General features: G+C 47.5%; 8 protein-coding genes across 8 annotated transcripts; 6 read left to right on the top strand and 2 right to left on the bottom strand.

The window, feature by feature from the left end:
• Positions 1-387: 387 nt before the first annotated feature.
• On the bottom strand, positions 388-836 carry N7446_007139 (uncharacterized protein; the record flags this gene model as incomplete). Its single annotated transcript, XM_058515885.1, has 2 exons — positions 388-736; positions 820-836. The coding sequence occupies 2 exons, from the start codon at positions 834-836 to the stop codon at positions 388-390; spliced, it is 366 nt and encodes a 121-aa protein (XP_058373063.1).
• Positions 837-1594: 758 nt separating this feature from the next.
• On the top strand, positions 1595-2254 carry N7446_007138 (hypervirulence associated TUDOR domain-containing protein). The gene is made up of 3 exons (XM_058515884.1): positions 1595-1800; positions 1893-1955; positions 2025-2254. The coding sequence occupies exons 1-3, from the start codon at positions 1630-1632 to the stop codon at positions 2088-2090; spliced, it is 300 nt and encodes a 99-aa protein (XP_058373062.1). The 5' UTR covers positions 1595-1629; the 3' UTR covers positions 2091-2254.
• A 1654-nt stretch (positions 2255-3908) lies between these two features.
• Positions 3909-7370, top strand: N7446_007137 (uncharacterized protein; the record flags this gene model as incomplete). The annotated part of the gene is made up of 2 exons (XM_058515883.1): positions 3909-4938; positions 5182-7370. 2 exons carry the CDS (start codon positions 3909-3911, stop codon positions 7368-7370), a joined length of 3219 nt encoding a protein of 1072 aa, XP_058373061.1.
• Positions 7371-8423: 1053 nt separating this feature from the next.
• Positions 8424-10168, top strand: N7446_007136 (uncharacterized protein; the record flags this gene model as incomplete). Its single annotated transcript, XM_058515882.1, has 3 exons — positions 8424-9026; positions 9103-9585; positions 9671-10168. The coding sequence occupies 3 exons, from the start codon at positions 8424-8426 to the stop codon at positions 10166-10168; spliced, it is 1584 nt and encodes a 527-aa protein (XP_058373060.1).
• Positions 10169-11527: 1359 nt separating this feature from the next.
• On the top strand, positions 11528-14054 carry N7446_007135 (uncharacterized protein; the record flags this gene model as incomplete). Its single annotated transcript, XM_058515881.1, has 5 exons — positions 11528-11570; positions 11728-12640; positions 12693-13212; positions 13260-13403; positions 13455-14054. The coding sequence occupies 5 exons, from the start codon at positions 11528-11530 to the stop codon at positions 14052-14054; spliced, it is 2220 nt and encodes a 739-aa protein (XP_058373059.1).
• Positions 14055-14630: 576 nt separating this feature from the next.
• On the top strand, positions 14631-15386 carry N7446_007134 (uncharacterized protein; the record flags this gene model as incomplete). The annotated part of the gene is made up of 4 exons (XM_058515880.1): positions 14631-14859; positions 14924-15058; positions 15113-15199; positions 15256-15386. The coding sequence occupies 4 exons, from the start codon at positions 14631-14633 to the stop codon at positions 15384-15386; spliced, it is 582 nt and encodes a 193-aa protein (XP_058373058.1).
• Positions 15387-16506: 1120 nt separating this feature from the next.
• Positions 16507-17540, top strand: N7446_007133 (uncharacterized protein; the record flags this gene model as incomplete). The annotated part of the gene is made up of 3 exons (XM_058515879.1): positions 16507-16541; positions 16605-16862; positions 16928-17540. 3 exons carry the CDS (start codon positions 16507-16509, stop codon positions 17538-17540), a joined length of 906 nt encoding a protein of 301 aa, XP_058373057.1.
• Positions 17541-18697: 1157 nt separating this feature from the next.
• On the bottom strand, positions 18698-19639 carry N7446_007132 (uncharacterized protein; the record flags this gene model as incomplete). The annotated part of the gene is made up of 1 exon (XM_058515878.1): positions 18698-19639. One exon carries the CDS (start codon positions 19637-19639, stop codon positions 18698-18700), a length of 942 nt encoding a protein of 313 aa, XP_058373056.1.
• Between the last annotated feature and the right edge of the window lie 37 nt (positions 19640-19676).

Below are 19676 nucleotides of genomic sequence, written 5' to 3'. Positions count from 1 at the left end.
GCAGCAAATTAATTTGCAAACTGTACAGCATGCCCTAGGTGGAATACTGTGAATTATAGCACCGGGCCAACAACAGGAGGTGTGGATATTCAATTGCAAAATTCGTTGCGCAGAAGCATGACATGTCTATTTTCACGGTGAGGTTAAGCAACCACTCTAGCCTTTTACTACAGGGGTCCGAACATTTTGTGCCAATTCTTGTCCCCCAAAACACGAACACCATTACTGATAATCCTCGATTTTAGGAACAGCTTATTATCGCCTGAGAACGCTATCGTGGCGCGTGACCTCTTTCCGCCAGGTCAGAGATGCAATACACAATATATGTGTTCCGGTAGAACACAGCAACCACACACCCCTTCGTGATTAACGTGCAGTTGACCCACATCAAATTTTCGAGCAAATAGCTTGCGCAAAGCCTTCTTTGGCTTCTCCCAATCCGCACAAAGTTTTTGATACCACGTACTCCAGTTGATCAGGCGCAATGCCAGGATGTCTTGCTATCTCCCTCCCGTTCATAAAAACTAGCATCATCTCTTCCTTAACATCGGCAACCAAGGAGATAGCGGGGTTTTCATTCAAGTTAATAGTGACTATGCTTAGCATTTCAGTAGGTATTGCGGTAGTTATGTGCGTGTAGGTCGCTTCCACAACAGATCCAGATGAAACATTTGAACCGCTAAAGCACAATATGGTGTACTTTTTGCATTCGACCAACTCGTGGAACTCGTCGATTCTGCATCAGTTGTTAGTATAGATAATCTGCGAGCGCATGCCCTGGACATAGGTGGGGAATCTGCCCGCCGTTGCCTAACTTACGTTTTGATGGATTCCATATCGATATTCGGATTGGTCGTATAGTTAATATTGTGTCGTTTTTCTGAATGAAGATTTTCTTTTCTACTCGGCTATGGCCGCTAGCTGATCCTATAAGGAACGCATGGGAGACAGAAACGGCGGAATCATCATGCAAGTTTTCGTGACGTCATATGGTTTCCTTGGGTCAAAATACCCAGAAGGTTATCTGGTTTATAATTGTTTGCTCTTATCTGCTATGAGATATATTTTGTATCTGTCCAATTCGCTTGATACCGAGAAAAAGCTTGCTTTGTTTAAAGTTAGCGGGTTTCTAAACAACAAAATGGAAGAAATTAACTTTTTCCCACATAAGTGAAATGACAGATCTTATACGTAGCTCGAACCTTGGTGATCCCTCCCTACCTAAACCCAGTTCTTTTCCTTCACAGCCCTCTAGCCATTAGATTAACGAATCAGAGGAAAAGCGTCCCCGGCGTAGTTTACGGGCTGAGTTGCAGTTAGTAACAATTGTTCCGAAGCATCCTGTATTATGACTGCGCATAGATGTTGTGGGTCAACAATCAACATATTCGTGCAGTATTTACGTTGCAGATATTGACATGGACGGCCCGGGTACCCGGTCGTATCACTCAATCAGCCACCGTGGTTCTCAAGAATTTTGTTACCACCACTAGGTTGGGGTATATTGGTAGTGCCATGGGTTTTGGGGAGGTCTAATTAAATAGATTTGTAGGGGTGAAGTCTATATGAGATCATCATGACTCTATGGCTGGCAATCATCGCTCAGACGCATATATGTAGCGAGATGCCATGATCCCCATATATCTAATATCCTCAATAATTTCTTATCTACTTCTTCCACTTCTCCCAGAAACTCTCAACATAATGAGTGATAAGGAAGTTACGGACAAGCACGGCAATATCATCCATCCTGGTGATTATGTTGTTACCAAAATCCGCGGCGGAACGCATGAAGGACAGGTTAGTAAAGGACAACATCTTATTAACAACCATTGATTGGACATATATGAGCCTAGTGGGCAGAGTGCGCTAACGACTCCTCATATATACAGGTGGATGAGATCATCTTAGACCAGCAACGAGCGGAAGAAGTTGACGTGAAAAACCCACCAAAAGTGAGTAGAAATGATACGATTTTAGAATTAGATTAGTTTATCATGCTAATGGCACATTGCCTTTGATAGGTTCGCTTCGAGAACAAGGATGGTAAAATGGTGGCACACAATCCCGGCACTTTGGAGATCAAGTAATTCAAAGAGCTAAATAAGAGCTATCAGTATGTTTTGGATTGGGTTATTCTAAAGCGCCCTGCTTTTCACTTCGGGTGCTTAACGCTGGCCGTGTTGCGAGACTGCCAAATATCTTATCGTAGCTGGTTAGCGTCTGCACACTTCATATGTATCTATATTGTAAATCTGGTTAATATGATCCTCTATAATAGTGATCTCATGGATATTCCTTAAATAAATCCATTTAATTGGTTCCTTCAGTATTAGAGCGTGTACAACACAAGAAGTACGACCGCCCCCTTGCGCTTTCTGAGATGATTCGTACTAAGGCTGAACGGTACTGACCCGTACTTCCAAATGTAGCGGTTCTAACATGACGTGTCAAATGTTGATGATGCTTGCTCGCCGCATCGACGAACTCGATTCTATTTTTATCCGCTTTCATTCATTAGTAGTAATCAGGACGGTACTTAGGGGTCCTGTCATCATCAACACCAAGCATACCCCTACAGTAATGCATGCCGCTCACTGGCGAGGTCTCGATCAACTTCTAACTTCTGGTACCAAAGCCAGATACGACGACTATCAACCTAACCGCATGTCACTTGGTGTCTCTTGTTGCATGCCAAGGTCCCTGCTCTGCTTAGCCTATAGAAACCGCTGGACAATACCTTACTTTTCTTTCTCATATTGCATTGTATTAACGAGATCATTATGATGCATGTCGTTGAAAGAATTCTGTGACAGACTCAGTCCATATATTGAAGGCCTCACTGGCTACTCTATCCTTGCATTTGCTAGTAAACATTGTATTTTCAATCAAACCACAGGCTGAACAGGTTGAGTCAGACCCATTGTCTCCGCAAGTTCCTACAACTTTGCCGGCCTCCACCTCGATATGCACCCAGCCAACAACCCTCAACATGTCACCTTCGACCCAGGATGCTGATTTATGGACCCGAGCTTACCAGCTGTTTCGGGAGAGAGATCATGATCACCAGCTGATGGCAGAATACGAACAGCATTTGGCCTCTTTGGATGGAAGCGGCATCGAGTAAAGCCACAACAAATGATTCCTTAACCGGCCCATCACAATCCTCCATCTCCACAGCCACGTCATCGTGAAAGCAGTGGTGGCATGGCTGTGTGCAGATGCCAAGAGACCAAGTGTTTTAAGGCGAACGGAAACGACCCGAGAACTTTACACTGTGAGTGCGATCGCGCAATGCAGGACCTACGGCGGGCGCTCACTGAGCCCTTGACGTGTTCACTCGGCTATACCTTTGTCTCGAACTTTCCCTGCCAACGTCACCCTGCCTCCTTTGGAGCGAATGATTCTTTTGAACTGATACCGGGGAAAGCTGACGCCAGAGAAATAGGCACGCTCCCAACGGATAGACTGTATTGTAAGCCTAAAAGCTCCGCCCCAATAATAGGGGTGTGAACCTCCTCAGTCAAGGAGAGCTGATCAATAGCGACTGGACCCACAACCATTCATTCCCCGAATCTCAATTAGCGTATTCTTCTGCAACTAACCCTATAAAGATGATCAGCGTACGAATAACGTACCAATGCCGTGGGCCCTGTACTTTGGTGTCTGCAAATGTGGCTTAGACTTCTGCCCACCTCTGCATTCTTCATCACTCCTTTTCCTTTTGACAGTTCTTTATCGCTCCCTCTCACTCGGAATATGATCTAACTAGACATATCCCATAATGACACCTGGCTACTCCTATTCGGCAGTTGATGGCCAGGTTGAGAATAGCAACCCTGATAGGCACATTGCAGATACCCAGTCCCAAACACAAACCATATGTCCAAACCAAACAGCATCAAAAAATGAGAGTGTGGTCAAACAAGACAGCTCAACCAAAAGCCCCGATAATTACGGCTATGAATTCTAACCTAATATATCTACATCCCCGCGTACCACAGAAGATTCGATACCAGAGACAGGTGGGCCAAAGATCCAAGATGCACCCAAAAAGAAAAAAACATGACCGAGCCAGCTCCTGGATTTGGGAAGTTGGCGGTGCGATATTCAGCATCATCAGCATCGCACTCTTAGTCGGATTTCTGGTATATGTAGATGGAAAGCTCTACAACGACTGGCAATACTCGATTTCCCCAAATACAATCACATCCGTTATTGCCACGATTGCCAAAGCCGCCATGCTCATTCCAGTCTCGTCTTGCCTTAGCCAGCTGAAATGGAATGCTAGCCAATCCCCTATACCAATGCCATTATACAACATGGAGGTCTTAGATCAAGCCAGCTGTGGGCCATTTGGTGCTTTGGAGGTCTTCTGGGGAACGAAGCCAGGCCTAGCAACGGTAGGGGCACTGCTTATGGTCATGTCTGTCACGGTCGATCCGTTTGCCCAGCAGATTCTGTCTTTACCGTCGCGCAGAGTCCAGGCCCCGAATGAAACGGCGTACACCCAAAGCTCACACGTATACTGGCCTCGGTGGAAGCTATCTAGTGAAGTCGAGCCGAAGATGCAGCTGGCTATTTTGGGTGGTGTCTCGCAGACATACAGCCATCTGGCACCTGTTTGTTCTACAGGGACCTGCGAATATGACGATTTTGTTACACTCGGTGTCTGCACTGAGTGCGAGGACATTACGGCTAAGACAAGTCAGAATTGTGTTTCGGAAGCTCCAAGTCTCAGTGATGGCTTCCCTATTGCCGCCAATTGCACATATACATCACCCAGTGGAGCCAAATTTGTACCCAGCACCCTCAGGAGTGGTTCCCTTAACAAATCACAATTTAGCGTGACGCGGCAACCATGGACCTCTATCCTCACATCAACATCACATTGGGTTGGGCAGAGAACGATCCGATCGTGTCTTTCTTTGCAGCAAAGTACGAGGAGGCTGTCCTCTGGACGGTAGACAATAACACTAAGCCAGCGCCGAAACCGACTATGACAGAGTGCTCTGTACATTGGTGTGAGGCCTCATCCAAACAGAATCATATCTTGCCCAGCCATCAATTTCTTAAGACGACAAACACCCAAAATCTCTATGTTGGAGGGAGGGCCACTGAATCGCTCACCGAAGCAATGGCCAACATGGCAACTAGTATGACGGATGTTATCCGTTCTAGTCAAGGTCTACCCATGTATCGGGGCGAGCCTATCGTGTCATTTCATTTATCCATGTTCGCTGGCCATGGATAATTCTCCCAGTTGCCTCCATTATGTTATCAAACGTGCTTCTCGTGGTCACAGCTATATCGACGAGGCTACCCTGTCATCCCTCTTGAAGACTTTCCTTGGATCCCCCGAAGACAGCAGCAATCAGTACAAGAAATGGTATGAGGTTATTCAACAGGAATTAGACAGGATCACCATTATGAGCACCGACGCAGAAGACTTTAACCTCTACCTTGTGGCAGGTGGCTACGACGAAGAGGGCAAAGATACATGCGACTTCAACCAGGCATCTCATCCGGAATGGAGCGAGTTCGAAAGCGAGCTAGGCCCGGCAAACAAGGCCATTTTTGCGATGTGTCATCTCTCATTTAGTGCCATTCTGTCAGACTGGTGGCAGGATGTCGTGTTTGATGTCTCCCAGGTGAACGAAAGAGGCCACAATCTTCTCACGCTTGCTGCACGGGCGGGCTGCACACCCATTTGCAAGATTCTGATTGATAAGGGAGCAGAGGTAAATTTGCAGGTTGAGGGTCGAACATATGGCAGCGCTCTTGTTGCCGCCGCCCGCCGGGGGCACACTGAAACTGTCAGGTGCCTGGTCAAGGCAGGCGCCGATGTGAACATGTTTGTGCAGCATGGCTTCCATAAAACTGCTCTCATCGCAGCACTGTTCGCTGGAAACTCTGAGACCGCCAAATACCTGGTCCAAGAGGCACACGCGGATGTGAACCAAACGTATACCCCGGAAGATGAAGAAGATGATGAAGAAGATTTTGAGCCAATCGTGCTCCTCACCCCAGTTGGCCTGGCAGCAAAGATAAACAATCTCGAGATTCTTGAGCTTCTGGTAAAATATGGAGCCAACGTGAACGTGCCAGAGCAATCCGGAAATCCTCTTGCCGTCGCTATCCGTTTCGGCAATAGGCAGAGTGCAAAATATCTTATTCAGAAGGCAAAGGCTGATGTGAAGCTGCCAATGGTTGAGTCGAGTTTCGTCACAATCCTCGAACGAGCAGCAGCCGATGACAGAAATCTTGAAATCGTCAAATGCTTAATAGAAGCAGGAGCCGAGGTTAACCCGGCAGAGTACGGCAGTCAGGGCACACCCCTCGGGGCAGCAGCATATGGAAACTACAAGAGCAAGGGAGGAAGCATGATTGAGATTGTCAGATACCTTGTTGAAGCCGGCGCGAATATCCACAAAGGGGATGATGAGAAAAGCCCCGTTTCACTGGCAGTAGCTGCTAGAGATATCAAAGTCCTGAGATACCTTGTCGAATCAGGCGCAGAGTTGGATGTTCCAAAGGAATACAAGAACGCAGTTGAATACGGCAACTTCTCTGAGGGTATTAGGTACCTGGTCCAGAAGGGTGCTGATGTGAACATGCGACTCTCGGGAAATTATGGTAGTGTTCTCGAAAAGACATCAGCAGAGGACAGAACCCTTCAAGTCACCACGGCTCTGGTTGAAGCAGGAGCAGACGTGAACTTGATCTCCGAAGGTGGGGAATACGGAAGTCCTCTTGCGGCGGCCGTTGCGTCCTGGATCGGTGCCGACATGGACACAGTCAAATACCTGATCCAAAAGGGGGCAGACGTCAATTTGTCGCTTCCGCATGGGAGGTATGGCAATGCTCTCATAGCAGCAGCGGCAAGGGGATACAATGTCGAGGCCGTCGAATACCTGATCAGATCAGGTGCGGACGTGAATGCATCACCACAGCATGGGGAGTACGGTAGTGCTCTCGTGGCTGCCGCTGCATGTGATGAAACCGTTGATACTGTCAAGGCTTTGATGGAAGCAGGAGCAGATATCAAACGTATCTTTGAGAAAGGCGAGTATGACTGTGTTCTTGCAGCAGCTGTGACCAACGTTCACACTCAGCTCGACATCGTTGAGGCCGTCGTGGCCGCCGGAGCAGATGTCAACCAACCATTCAAGCGTGGCAAGTACGGTAGTGCTCTTGCTGCTGCTGCATACCAAGGGAATGTTGAGATTGTGGAACTTTTGCTTAAATCAGGTGCTGATGTCAACATGCATCTTGAGAACGGGGACTACAGCACTGCCCTTGCAGCAGCAGAAGCTGGGGAAGAAGAAGAAACGGTGGCGATACTCAAGAAGCATGGTGCAACAGCTTGATCGGTTTCTAACATCGTCAGTTATGAAGTATGTTTGGTTCGTCTCCACTTTGGATTACTTTAAATGCAATTTTTTGTTCCCGTCAATATTTTACCGCTCATAACGTACGGGTAGTCTGGTAACTTAGGGATCGGTATCTATCTAACTCAAAACTAATCCAGAGAACATATAGGGAAAGGGAATAGCAGTATTGGCATAGCAAATCGAACAATAACGTTTATACGTAATCTGCTAGAAGAGCTATACTAAGCTTGAAGGCCGATTGTTTGACCTTAAGTACTTCTCGACCTTTAAACATTGCCTCTCATCGGTTTTTTGCGCACCTAATATCCGCACAAAATACCCGCGTGAGGGCAATAAAGCATAGCTGCAGATAAATTAGACTTATATTTCGTGCCTAACACAGGTGCCGAAGACACCCAAGGTCCGCATAGATAGAACGCAGACCATGTACATGAACCACTATCGGGTCAACAAGTTAATCAATCGGAGAAGACTATAAGGCTCCCAGGGACTAAAAGCGAGCCGTTTCATGAAGCCTGCTGGAGAACAAAGCGTAGTGAGGGCTGAGGTCTGCGCCTCCGCTTCCAACCGATCAACACATGTTGATCCCCACTGCCAGGGCCACACCGTCATTTACCCTTGTCCTTCACTCATTTTGACATCTTCAGTTTGGAAATTACCGCCTATTCCGGCTAAGTAACGTCTGGTAGCTTCTCTGCCTTCTCTAGTCCCCAGTACACCAAAAGCAAGCCCAGGCCATCGTGATTCGTACTTTTGTGGCTGAGCAAGGAAGCCAACTGTACGCGCCCGATGGTGGGGGCCATCAGCCTCAGGGGCGGTTTTATTTAACCCCCTTAATCTCCTCCAGCTCTCGGTCTCGCTAGCTTTCGCTCTCGAGCGTTTTTCTGGCCTTTGTTTGGTTACTTTGATTACAAGCAGTTAACCTTCTCATTACTGCGCGACATGTTTGATATACGCGAAGTTGAGTTAAGGATAGCGTCCTTGGTTGCACTTGGCAATGAAGTGGTTGAGCACATACTTTTGCTCAACATGGACAACAACATGCGTCGGATATTAGCCGAAGATGTGCACAATTTGACGACCACTCTTGGAATGATCAATACGAGTATCCAGACCCTGGACTCTCAGACCGATAGAATACATCTTGAACTGGTTGACAAAATTATCCAAGGTTGTGAGGAGATTCTCCGTGGCCTACAGCAGTATCGCAAAAGTACCTCCAGCTCCCCCATAGAAAGATCTCGCGATCCAAAGAGAATCCATGAAGATATCTCCCAACAAAACACAAGTCTGCTTCTTGTGCTCGATATGCTTTCCAAAGGGAGCAAAGAGATACCTGACATTGGAGCAAAAGATCCATACAAGAGTGAAGTGTGGGATCTGGGTCTTAACAGACCATACAATCAACTCAACAACTTGTCCGCATCTGAAGTAAATGTCACCAGTTTTGATCCGCCATCCGTCTCTTATTTGCGAACTTCGCCATCTGTTCCAGTTGTGGAGTCTGGAGATCAGTTCAGCGCTGAAACCCAAGATATGGATCTGCACCAGAAAATAAGGAAGATTCTCTCAGATTTCGGTTTCATAGAAGAGAGCTTACCCAAACACCACGCCCGATTGAGGTGGAAAAATGTAAGTCTCATAAGCACTGCCTATCAGCCTTATGGGTATCGGTTTTTGGAATCTGATTACCTTCATTAATACCCAGCGACACGGCAAAAGGCTTTACGATGACTACATTGAACACGAGCCAGGCTCTATTGCGGCTGTCCAAGAATACTTGAACCACTTCACCATTAATACAAAGACAACAATGGCCTCTTTGAAAGGTAGCCAAAACCAGCCCGTTTCTCAATATAATCAGTCTCCAACTACAACTGCCGGTTCATCACAGACATATTCTTCCTCTGCTACAGATATCACCAGCCAATCATCCAATTCATCCAACAGAGCCACAAACAATGGTTTCCACACAGATATTGAGCTAGGGAATCCATCGGACCGCGGGCTCTTTCTATTTTACACTCTAGAAAGAAGGGGCTATCCCATGGAATTGTATCATGATCGTGTCGACTACATCAGAGATGACCGGCAACTCTTTCAAAAACTACGCTGGTCTTACAGGAAACACCGAGGACGTTTCAGGTCTATCTGGTCCCTTCGGACGCTCCGCAGTATTCATTTTATGAAGGTATACACCATGACCTGTCGAAATACTTCATATAAATATCAATAAGACCAATACCAATACCGATACCAATACTGACACCCCTCAGTTCCTCTACGGCCCCTCATACGGGGACTTTCGCCCTCATCCCGAAATATGCATCCCCGGCAACCCGTGTCGTTGCATCCCGCCCTCAACCCTCGTCCCACCAAAAGGCTCGAAATATGACTGCCGGCCGATCCCTGCAAAGCTCTCGCCACCCATCGGCCCACGACTAATGATGGATCTATTCCGTGACCCAGATAGTCTCAAACCAGGAGCAACGCTGATATTGCAGCAAGTTCCGAAGATAAGGGATAATAGACCGAGGTGTGACGTTAGGTATCAAGAGCAAGACCCTGATGAGGGGTGGGGTATTTATTTTGCGGAGGATTGGGATTGGGTCAAGATATGGACTGCTCTTGGCCTTTTTTTCTTTCCCCCGAGTCTGCTGTTTGGGGTGCTCTGGGGGATTTTGAAGAAAGATGTCCAGGGCGCGTTTGGGATTGCTGGTTGGTGGATGACTGGGGCAACAATTTTAATTGGGATTGTAGGGACTCGTACATAGAAGTTGTTTTTCAGTATAGATTTACTGTGCTTATTGTACAAATTGCCGAAATTTGCATTTATTGATTCTGGAATATGAATCTATTTAGTGCTTTGGCGAACACGTAGAAACACGGGGAGTGGGTACCTGGTAATCAGTAGAGCCCATGAAACCTGATAGTTTCGACCGTCTGTAATCAATCACCACGATTGTAAAAACAAAGAGATAAAAAGAGTCACCACTTTCGAAATCACCCATCTACGCGGCCCAGAAAATGAAATCAGGGGACAAAAAGAGGAACGACATTGTTGAAGTAGACCATGGAAGTAGACAATGGAATAGAGTGAGTGGCTGGCACTTATATTCCACTGCATCATATCAGAATCAAAGCATTGTATCCGCAGGGGCGGCCTCTCTTGTTAGCATATTAACCTGAGCTGGTATGCTCCCTTCATATCGGGGCGGCAGAATACGGGCCAAGATATTCCGGCCAGTCAGGCATCGGCCTTACATATCGAAACGCCTAGATATATTCCCAGTGTTCCGGATACCAGCCAGCATATTCCCGGTCAGAGGATAGCGGTGACTCGGCCCCGATGTAGTCTCCCTTTAAGCGCGAAGTTGGTTATTATATGGATGGAGTTGGTCGGCAATAGCGAGCTTCTGATCGGAATCTAAAGTATCCCAAGCTTCGTCGAGTCGCTTGCCAGGCACATAGTCCATCATAATAGCGATGACTTGGTCATCTTCGGTTATCCTCCCTGCGGATATCATGAACTTCACGCACGGGGATCATCGTGTTGTTTGCAATAAACCGAAGTGTTTCCGCTTCGTGGGGGCGAATGTGACCAGACTTTACGACAAGACCATTGTCGACTCGGACCACCGTGCGACCTCCCAACGAATGAAGGATGGTTTCTTGAGTATGTGGTTTGTCTATATTGGACAGTTGGTGGAGTGAGTCGAATGTAAAGAAAGAGCCACGTGATTGGCCGGAGGTAACGTTCAGCTTAAGACAACCAACCGCTGTCAATACCTGGCCCTTCACGTACTGTATCCGACCAATTGGAGATATCAATGACTCTGTCTTGTATTATCCCTATTTTTCTCTAACTTATTAATGGGTCCAGTCTAATTACATAAGGTATGCATCGGATCATTATAGATCCGGTTCTATTGAATATTGACAACCGCTCTATCACATGCAAATTCAACCCCACCAACGATTGGGGTAACCTCCTGGTTGTTGGGCACCTACTCTTCTATACATTTGCCGTGAACATCCTTGGTCTTGCGCCTAATTGACCATCCTTGGTGATACACCTGCCTTTCCAGCTCCATTCTCAACGCCACTTCACTCATTCGTGGCGCTCAGATCTCATGCCCTCTGAAAAGAATGGTGGCTGTGACCCCGAAGTAGCAGGTAGGCTGTCTCCCCCCTCATGTTGCGCTGTCGTCGTGCTTGGATAATGCCAAACCCCGCAATTTTCCGTCATATGCAGTATTTGCTGGATGTTGATCCAACTGTGGCGCTCCTCTTTTAACACCTCTTCGGACCTAGACTTACTGATTGCCAGTAGACTCGCCGCCTATTTCGGGAACGGGCTTGAACATTCCTTCACACAAGTCCTTGCATGCAGGTGGAACCACACCTGCCTCCCCACCCGACACATCGTCGCTAAAGCAGTATCGCGCGCCTGTGCCGAAAGCCACCGCCCGCCCTCCGATCCACCCAACTCACATGCCTTCCACGATAAGCCACCAGGCGAGCGCCAAGTTAGATGCTTTGACATTGGAAGATAATGATCGGCCTATAAAACCTGAAGAAGACCTCCAGCTGAGCCTATTCCACCAAGTATCTGAATGGCTGCAAAATGAGAAGTCTCGGCAAAATGTTCACCAGGCCCGACGGGCTGAGGTTGGTTCAAAACATAGAGAGGGCTCTGCCAGTAATCATCGAGCGTCGGAGGAACATCACAATAGTTCTGGAACTCGATTGTCCCTCGACAAACTAGAGGAAATCCTTGTGCAACACTCGCGCTCGCGCGGTACGGATTCGTTGGAAGCCCTCCAGTCTGTAAATCGGGCAGCTCGCCGCCGCCCCAAAGGTCTTCGCCGAGGCTCAGCTTCGGACTCCGATTACACTGATGTTGATGCTCCTGTTCCCGGCGTAGAAGCTGTTCTTGATAACTCCAAGACCCTGGCCTACAACTCAAGTGTCGCAGCAGATGACGACGCTGTTGATAGCAACACATCCTCAAAGCGCTCTAAGGATCGCCAGGCTTGGCAGATCTTTAGAACAGAGATCCTGCGCCTTGCGCATACTTTACAACTCCGGGGCTGGCGTAAAGTACCGATGGAGAAAGCCAATGACATTGAGGTTGTGCGTCTCAGTGGTGCGTTAACTAACGCGGTGTATGTGGTTCAGCCGCCCAAGAACATTCCTCCTCCGAAGCGTGACTCTACTTCCTTGGCCTCCAGGAAGCCTCCACCGTCAGTACACGATAACGATTTGTTCTATTTATCGAGACTAATAATATTATAGGAAACTTCTGCTTCGTATTTACGGTCCTCAGGTTGAGCATCTGATCGACCGTGAGAAGGAATTGCAGATTTTGCGTCGCCTCGGTCGAAAGAACATTGGCCCTCGTGTACTCGGAACTTTCAAAAACGGTCGATTCGAGCAGTTTTTAGAGGCTCGCACGTTGACAGCGAAGGATCTGCGAATTCCCGAGACTGCTAAGCATATTGCCAAGCGAATGCGTGAGCTTCATGATGGCATCGAACTCCTCAAGGAGGAGCGGGAAGGTGGACCAAAAGTCTTCCAGGACTACGACAAATGGGTGGATCACTGTGAAAAGCTGACAACCTGGCTGGACAAAGAGGTGCAGTCACCGGAGAATGAGGCCAAGGCGGCCACCGAATCGTGGCGGCGGCGCGGTTATGTTTTCGGCGTGCCATGGGCGATGTTCCGCAAGGCCGTGGAAAAATATAGGACTTGGCTTGTCGCTACCTGTGGTGGAATGGAAGAGATCAAGCGGCAGCTTGTGTTCGCCCACAACGATGTAAGCTTTCGCTCGCCATTCACCTTCCCCGATACTGACCTGTTTAGACCCAATACGGCAATTTGCTTCGAATGCAGCCTGCCACGGAATCGCCGCTACTCCTGCCCGCGAATGAGCATAAGCAGCTTGTTGTCATCGACTTCGAGTATTCGTCGGCGAACACCCGTGGATATGAGTTCGCTAATCACTTTGTGAGTCTAAAGCATTCCTGGCTTGTAAAATTCTTCTTCTAATCAACATAGACCGAATGGTGTTACAATTACCACGATGAAGAGCACTCATGGGCTTGCAACAATCGTCTTTACCCGACCCCAGAGGAGCAACATCGCTTCATCTCAAATTATTTAACTCATCGCCCTGCAAGCGTTGCTGTCGGACATATATCGCCAGTCATCTCTGGCCGCAATGCACCCGCTATCACCCCACTCGATCTGGACGAAAACCCCGCAGAGTCCAGCTGGCACCAAGCCCAGACCACAGAGCAAGAGCTAGAAAAGGGAGTACGTGATTTGATGCAACAAACACGTCTGTGGCGTGTAATCAGCTCAGTAAATTGGGCGACATGGGGTATCGTCCAAGCCAAGATACCGGGCATGGAAGAAGGTATTGCGAGGATGACCGGTGCTTCAAGCGATGAGCAAGGACTTAACGACAAAGAAGAGACCGTGACGCCCCCGGTGGCAGCGGATGTTGATGAGGAAGAGGGCTTTGACTACCTGGCCTATTCCCAAGACAGAGCCATGTTCTTCTGGTCTGATCTACTGCAAATGGGCCTGGTCAAACCGGAAGAGTTGCCGGCAGAAATGGTGGAGCATATTCGCACACGTATAGTCGATTACTAAAACATAAAATCATGAGTCACGAAGAATATACCCATTACAATACAAAGATAGAAATTGGTGTCCAAATGTACGTGTGAAGAGAGGGTACCTCATTAAAAGAGACAGTGACGAGGGGAAATAAAATGGTGATTGAATAGTTAGATTGCAATGTTTGAGATTGGAATCAATGGAAGGGGCTGACGTCATTTATGGAACCCGAACAATTAGTACCCTTGGACCTGCTCAAGTGCGCACTGCCCAGACATAAATCATGTCCAGTTGATATTTGGATATTTGGACTCGATAATGGGATGGAAGATCAAGAAAGAAGATCCGGCTCCGAGACTCACCGGGCCCACCACAGGCGGTTGACCGCCTACGGCAGTTCATAGCTGGGACGTCACCTGGCCATGTCCTGTGTGAGCCCTTTTTAGATCCATATCTCTACACTTCAGACGGGATTGACAGCGTTCCAGAAGAAACTGTGCTCGTGTCCAAAACATCATTCCATCCACATCCTTACACTTTCTTTGGTATTCGTGAAATATCATCTTGTAACCTTCCCCCTGGAAGTGGCTTAGGACATACTCCAGCACAATGTTCGCCAGCCACTGGCTAAATGCCACCCGGCTTAACCCCGGCAATGTCCGAAAGTTCTCCCTGCTTTCCACGCATGCTTCCTTCCCAGCGACATTGTATCGATTCCAGCTACAGCGGAATGCGACAATGTACGACGCGAACCAGGACGAGACCCGCCACAGAAAGGATGGTATCAAAGTATCTGAAGATGGATTGGTTCACGCGATGATCTCAAAGTCCAGCCCCTGTGCGTCAAGCCCTATCCCCTCTTGTAGTCGACATTGTGCAAGAAAATACTGATTCTATATTAGACTCCAACGGGCCAGTCTTTATGCCCAATTCTCGTCTTATGCAGCAGATGCTGAAGTTTGATTTCGAGCGGTACCAGGAGGATATCAACGACGGCAAGTCTATTTTGGATCCCACGGTTGTGTGTATCCAGCGAGGTATTATTGCATCTAGGCCCAATTTACAATGGGAAACAACGCTCATGTGTCTAGGTACTCCCATTCCCTCCGCACTGGTACTCTGGAGGGAAGGTCTTTCTCGGTTTTCCCTGCAACCTTCAGAGCCTCTTGAAATTGAAAGTGAGTACCAAGGAAATTTCCTGAGATGGATTTGACGGTTTGCTCACACTCTACAGAACTTAACGATGTGCTTACCGAGTTCTATGAGACACATGCAACAGTCCTTGGTGCCGAGGATTGGATTGAGAAACATCCATACCGGGAGAGCTTCGCAGACCAGAATGAGAAGGGCTGGATGGAGGCATAGAGATTCAGACTCTTTGTTGCTGTCAATTGTAATTATATACAAAGAACGGCATATGGTTAGTGGGAAAAAAATCAGCGTAGACTCGAAATCATCCACTTTTCGCTTTTGTATGGTTACCGCAAGCTAGAAGCGAGTACGATTTCCTGAGTATTCTTCAGTTTCGAAGCTAAGAGTATACCTATCAACCAAAGATTTGGGTCTTACCATGGTCATCGACGGCATTGATGGTGGTGAGGCTCGGCCGCAGATGGCCCTTTGCCAGTGGAGCACAAAGATATCCGCATTTGAGACCCATTCAAGTTCTCGTGTGTGTCATCAAAGTCAATTGTGATACCGTTGTTTGACAGGGAGAAGGTGACCAGCAGGCCGTAGTTTTAAGTAGAGGTAACGCACTTGTAGAGGAATGCCGTCTTCCGTTGGCGTACAGTCGCGTGGTGTCGATACTGAAAGCTAGCGTCGGCTTGATGCACAGCGACGATAGTTTATAACCCATAGTTGAATAGAGCGGTTTAGACTGCGAAGACTACGGGCATGAACAGCATATGTTTGAAGGTGTTATTGCACGTTATTGCACAAAAAAGGGGACGAGTGATTAATTGGAATCGTAGAATCAAGGCGATAAATTAAGACTCAAACGACCAGGGAAACAAACAGGAAAGTGTTTTTCATAACGGAAAGACACATGTTTTTGTCTTACCCCGCGGTTGTTCAAAATTCCGAAGCTGTGGCTTGTCGTAATATACTGTAGCTGTGCCGGGATTAGTACAGGTCGGTAAATAACTTTACATAGCGTGTGGTTAAATTACTCTGTCGAAACAGAATCGTCACTTTATTCACACAGATTGTTTCCGAGCCCTTTTCTGAAGTGCTGCCCTTTAGCCCTGACTCCCCTTCTTGACAGTATTCAAAACCCTCAATAACATTTAAAATAACTTAATGACGTATTGCCTGTCTAGAGCTTACATGCAAACGAGCAAAACAAACTTGGGGGCCAAAGAGAAGGCGCCATACCAGAAGAGGCAGGTGGTGACACCCGAGAGAAAACGCTCAACGTTCCCATTCGACCTCTCCGAGTACCTAACTTATCCAGCATGTATCATATGGGCTACTTCTACTCAAAATGCTACTTATACCCATACCTGACCGTCTCCGAGTGTATGTCCCAATACTAGCAAGAACAAAAAACACAAGACGACTAACAAGCTTGGAAATTCGCAGGGCTCTCACCATCCTAACCGCTTTATCGTTTCTCCCTCAACTGCATCGCATCCGGACACAAAAGACCAGCAAAGGGATTTCAACGGACTACGTCTTTTGGAACCTCCTCTGCGCAACAGAGCAATTCAAATTCTTTGTCTATCTTCTCATAGCCAAGGACCCTGAACAAAACATCCCACTCGTCTATGATCCCCCAACGTTCGGAGATAGGCTGAATATGTACCAGACTGCTGTGGTCTGGTTATCATTTTTTACACTGTCAGTAATAACCCACCCCCGGCTACAGGTACAATCAAGCAAGTCCCAACTAATATATCATCCAGTTTCTGTGCCTGCTTACGACACACACCCTCGAAGCCGTTCTATGTCATCGCATACGCACTCTACATCCCCATATCAATCATCCCTCCAATCTTGGATATCCTCTATGGTTTCCCTTCGCCGGATCACACTTACGGTGATCCTCTAGCTTCGGGAATATTCTTCCTCTCCATGTGTTTGCTGAACCCGCTCGTAACAGTGTTGGTGGTATATGCTGTTTTCTCGCAGATACGGGAAATCAAAAGTGCAAGGAGTCCAGAATTATCGAGTCCACCAGGCAATGCTCTAAGTATCTGCGGATTGGCGGCGCAAGCTGTTGTCTTTGCTGCTGTGGCTTTTACATGGATCTGGCGCGTTCCGATTGAAAATGCTAGATTGGGGTGGGGCACGTGGTCATGGCCGGTGGTCGCTCTCGACAATCTTATGTATTGGTATGACTTGGTTGGGTTCCCCGCTTTTGATAATGGTGTTTTTGCGATGGGGCAGGGTGTTTTGTTTGTATTGGCTTGGCGGAGGGGCAAAGGGAGAGAAAATGCGGTGGATAGGGAGCGGGAGCCTCTACTAGGGGGATCTGTGGATCGAGCAACTAAATTCGACCCATGCCGTAACGAATAGCGCGTTTGGAGATAGTCGGGCGAGTTCCACAAATGTGGGGAAGATAAAAGGTTGCAAGTTCCTGAAACCGTTTGTCGTCTTTTGGCAACCAGTCCATTTGCCTCGTACAGTATTAGCCCTGAAGCAAAAAAGGGATTTGTATTGTGTGTCACTAATCTAGCCCGTTCATATACCCAAATTCCAGCTAACTGCGTTAAATTAGGGCATAACAGCTGACCGGGACCCGGTAACCGTTCAACTTTTACTGAAGCTGGTCCCGCTCAGCTAGGTGCCCACTGAACGGTCCGTCCCGTCCTTCCCCTCCCGACAGATGAGCTTACTCTTTGTTTTTTTACTCTTTTTTTACTCTGGTTTTTTCGAAAAAAGAGTTAAATTGGAATGTTCGAGTTGCACGAAGGACCGTTTACTTTGATTGTGTTCTAGATGCATTCCGCAGTCGCTTCAACAGTGCATCACGTGTGATAACGCCATATTGGAGAATGGGGACTTATTGTCGATGATGGGCTCAATCTTTGAAAACATTAAGCAGACCTACGACAGACTCTGGCAGTTGCCGCAGAATGATAGTACAGACGACACCAGCCCAGTTCATGCCACTAGCTTTTTACCCTCCACGACTCGAATACCAGCACCCGTGCCCTACATTCTGTCATTTGTTTTCATGGCGTATCCGATAGTGCTCCAGTAGCATACAGCCCGATCGGAGATGGCGGCCAGCCATAACAGCATCTTCTTGGAAAAGGAGCGACGAAACTAAAACGTCACAGGCAACGAGTATGTTCTCCATTCTCAATGTGCTCATACTCTCGTCACTCAAGTTTTGTTGGGGAGAGGCAATTGATATGTTTATCTGCCGCAGATAGTAATGTTGAACAACTGCGTTGTGGCCATGACCTCGCATTTGACTAACTCCCGATTGTGCAAAACAGTAGTTCAAGGATGTCTACCATTGGCTGGCTAATCTTCACTAACTTGGTGGACCGACCGCTCCGAGAATTCGTCGTAAAAATACATTTCATGTGGAGAGTTCCTTGTTTTCGGAACGAGTTCAATCTTCATAAACCATAAGGAATGTAATGCAATGACAAGACAGGGAGCCGGATCCTACTTGACCGATTTTTGAGTCCACGACCACAGCTTTTCTGAGAGACAATAGTCTAGATGAACCTCTCATTGTCCTCACTTTCAGTTGAAAACAAGTCTTGACCGGAGATTTCCTCATCATCTGAATCCGGATGCCCATTATCACTCCAGTCCCACCCATCATCAATCGAGAGAATCATCTCAGTCCCATTGATGCAATCCCTAGACACTATCTCTAGATACGGGTGTCTATGGCATAGTATCCTCAATATTTTCATGCTAGGTTGGCTTTTTGCGACCTTTGTGGCAGCGGCAACCATGTCTTCACATAACTGATACGCAGGATTTGTCTCAGTGCAATGACGGCTAAAACCTGCGTGAAGGCGATCGGGCTCCATGAGACTGAGATTAATGAGAATGCTCTCAATCTTTGAATCGTGTTGAAGGTCAAATACCTGAGGACATATGCTACGCATCCTCAGGCGAATAGATCGTAGAGAAGAGATATTTAGCGCCAGGTGGGGGCAGATATGCACGCCGCCCTTGACCTCAGAGCCACAGGTGTCAATAACAAGCTCAGAGATCTTAGAACATTGGAGCGTATCTAGCAGCTTTGTGGGTGACCACGTTTCGAGGTAGTTCGTATGGGGTGCCAAAGGTTCTTCAGGATTGAAGTGGCTATGTGCGAGCAAATTGAGACCTATCAGTCTGGAACAATGGGGTAGCAATCGACTGAAGCAATCATCTAACTCTTCGTGGCCGTGCGAGTCTAGGGTGTCCTTCATATCGACTGTAAGCCATTGTGCAAGTATTCTCAGCTTGTCAAGCGTCTTTTCAGGGATGTGTAAAAGCTGATTTGTATTGAGAACCAGGTCTTCGAGCAGAATGGTCTCCGCAAGATTGTACCACCACCTAGAGACCAGTAGGCAGCATGCTTCCTGTTTTCGAAGTGAATCACTGCCTACAAATCGAAGTACCGTATACACGATTTCAACTGGGAGGCTTTGCATTGACATTGTTGAATAACCTTGAGTATCAAACACCTGGCAGGAG

The sequence above is a fragment of the Penicillium canescens genome (genome assembly GCF_028828765.1).
Source record: "Penicillium canescens strain IBT 15451 chromosome Unknown utg000004l_segment0_segment0, whole genome shotgun sequence".
In the NCBI taxonomy this organism is placed as follows: domain Eukaryota; kingdom Fungi; phylum Ascomycota; class Eurotiomycetes; order Eurotiales; family Aspergillaceae; genus Penicillium; species Penicillium canescens.
Note: the sequence above shows the minus strand (reverse complement) of the source record. Positions and strands in the feature narration are given on the sequence as shown.

What these genes read in the sequence shown, in the direction of transcription:
- N7446_007138 (XM_058515884.1), top strand. Translation starts at nt 1,630, where the DNA reads ATGATCCCCATATATCTAATATCCTCAATAATTTCTTATCTACTTCTT. An exon ending in GCGGAACGCATGAAGGACAG is followed by an intron (nt 1,801 to 1,892) that starts GTTAGTAAAGGA and finishes TCATATATACAG; the next exon opens with GTGGATGAGATCATCTTAGA. An exon ending in ACGTGAAAAACCCACCAAAA is followed by an intron (nt 1,956 to 2,024) that starts GTGAGTAGAAAT and finishes TGCCTTTGATAG; the next exon opens with GTTCGCTTCGAGAACAAGGA.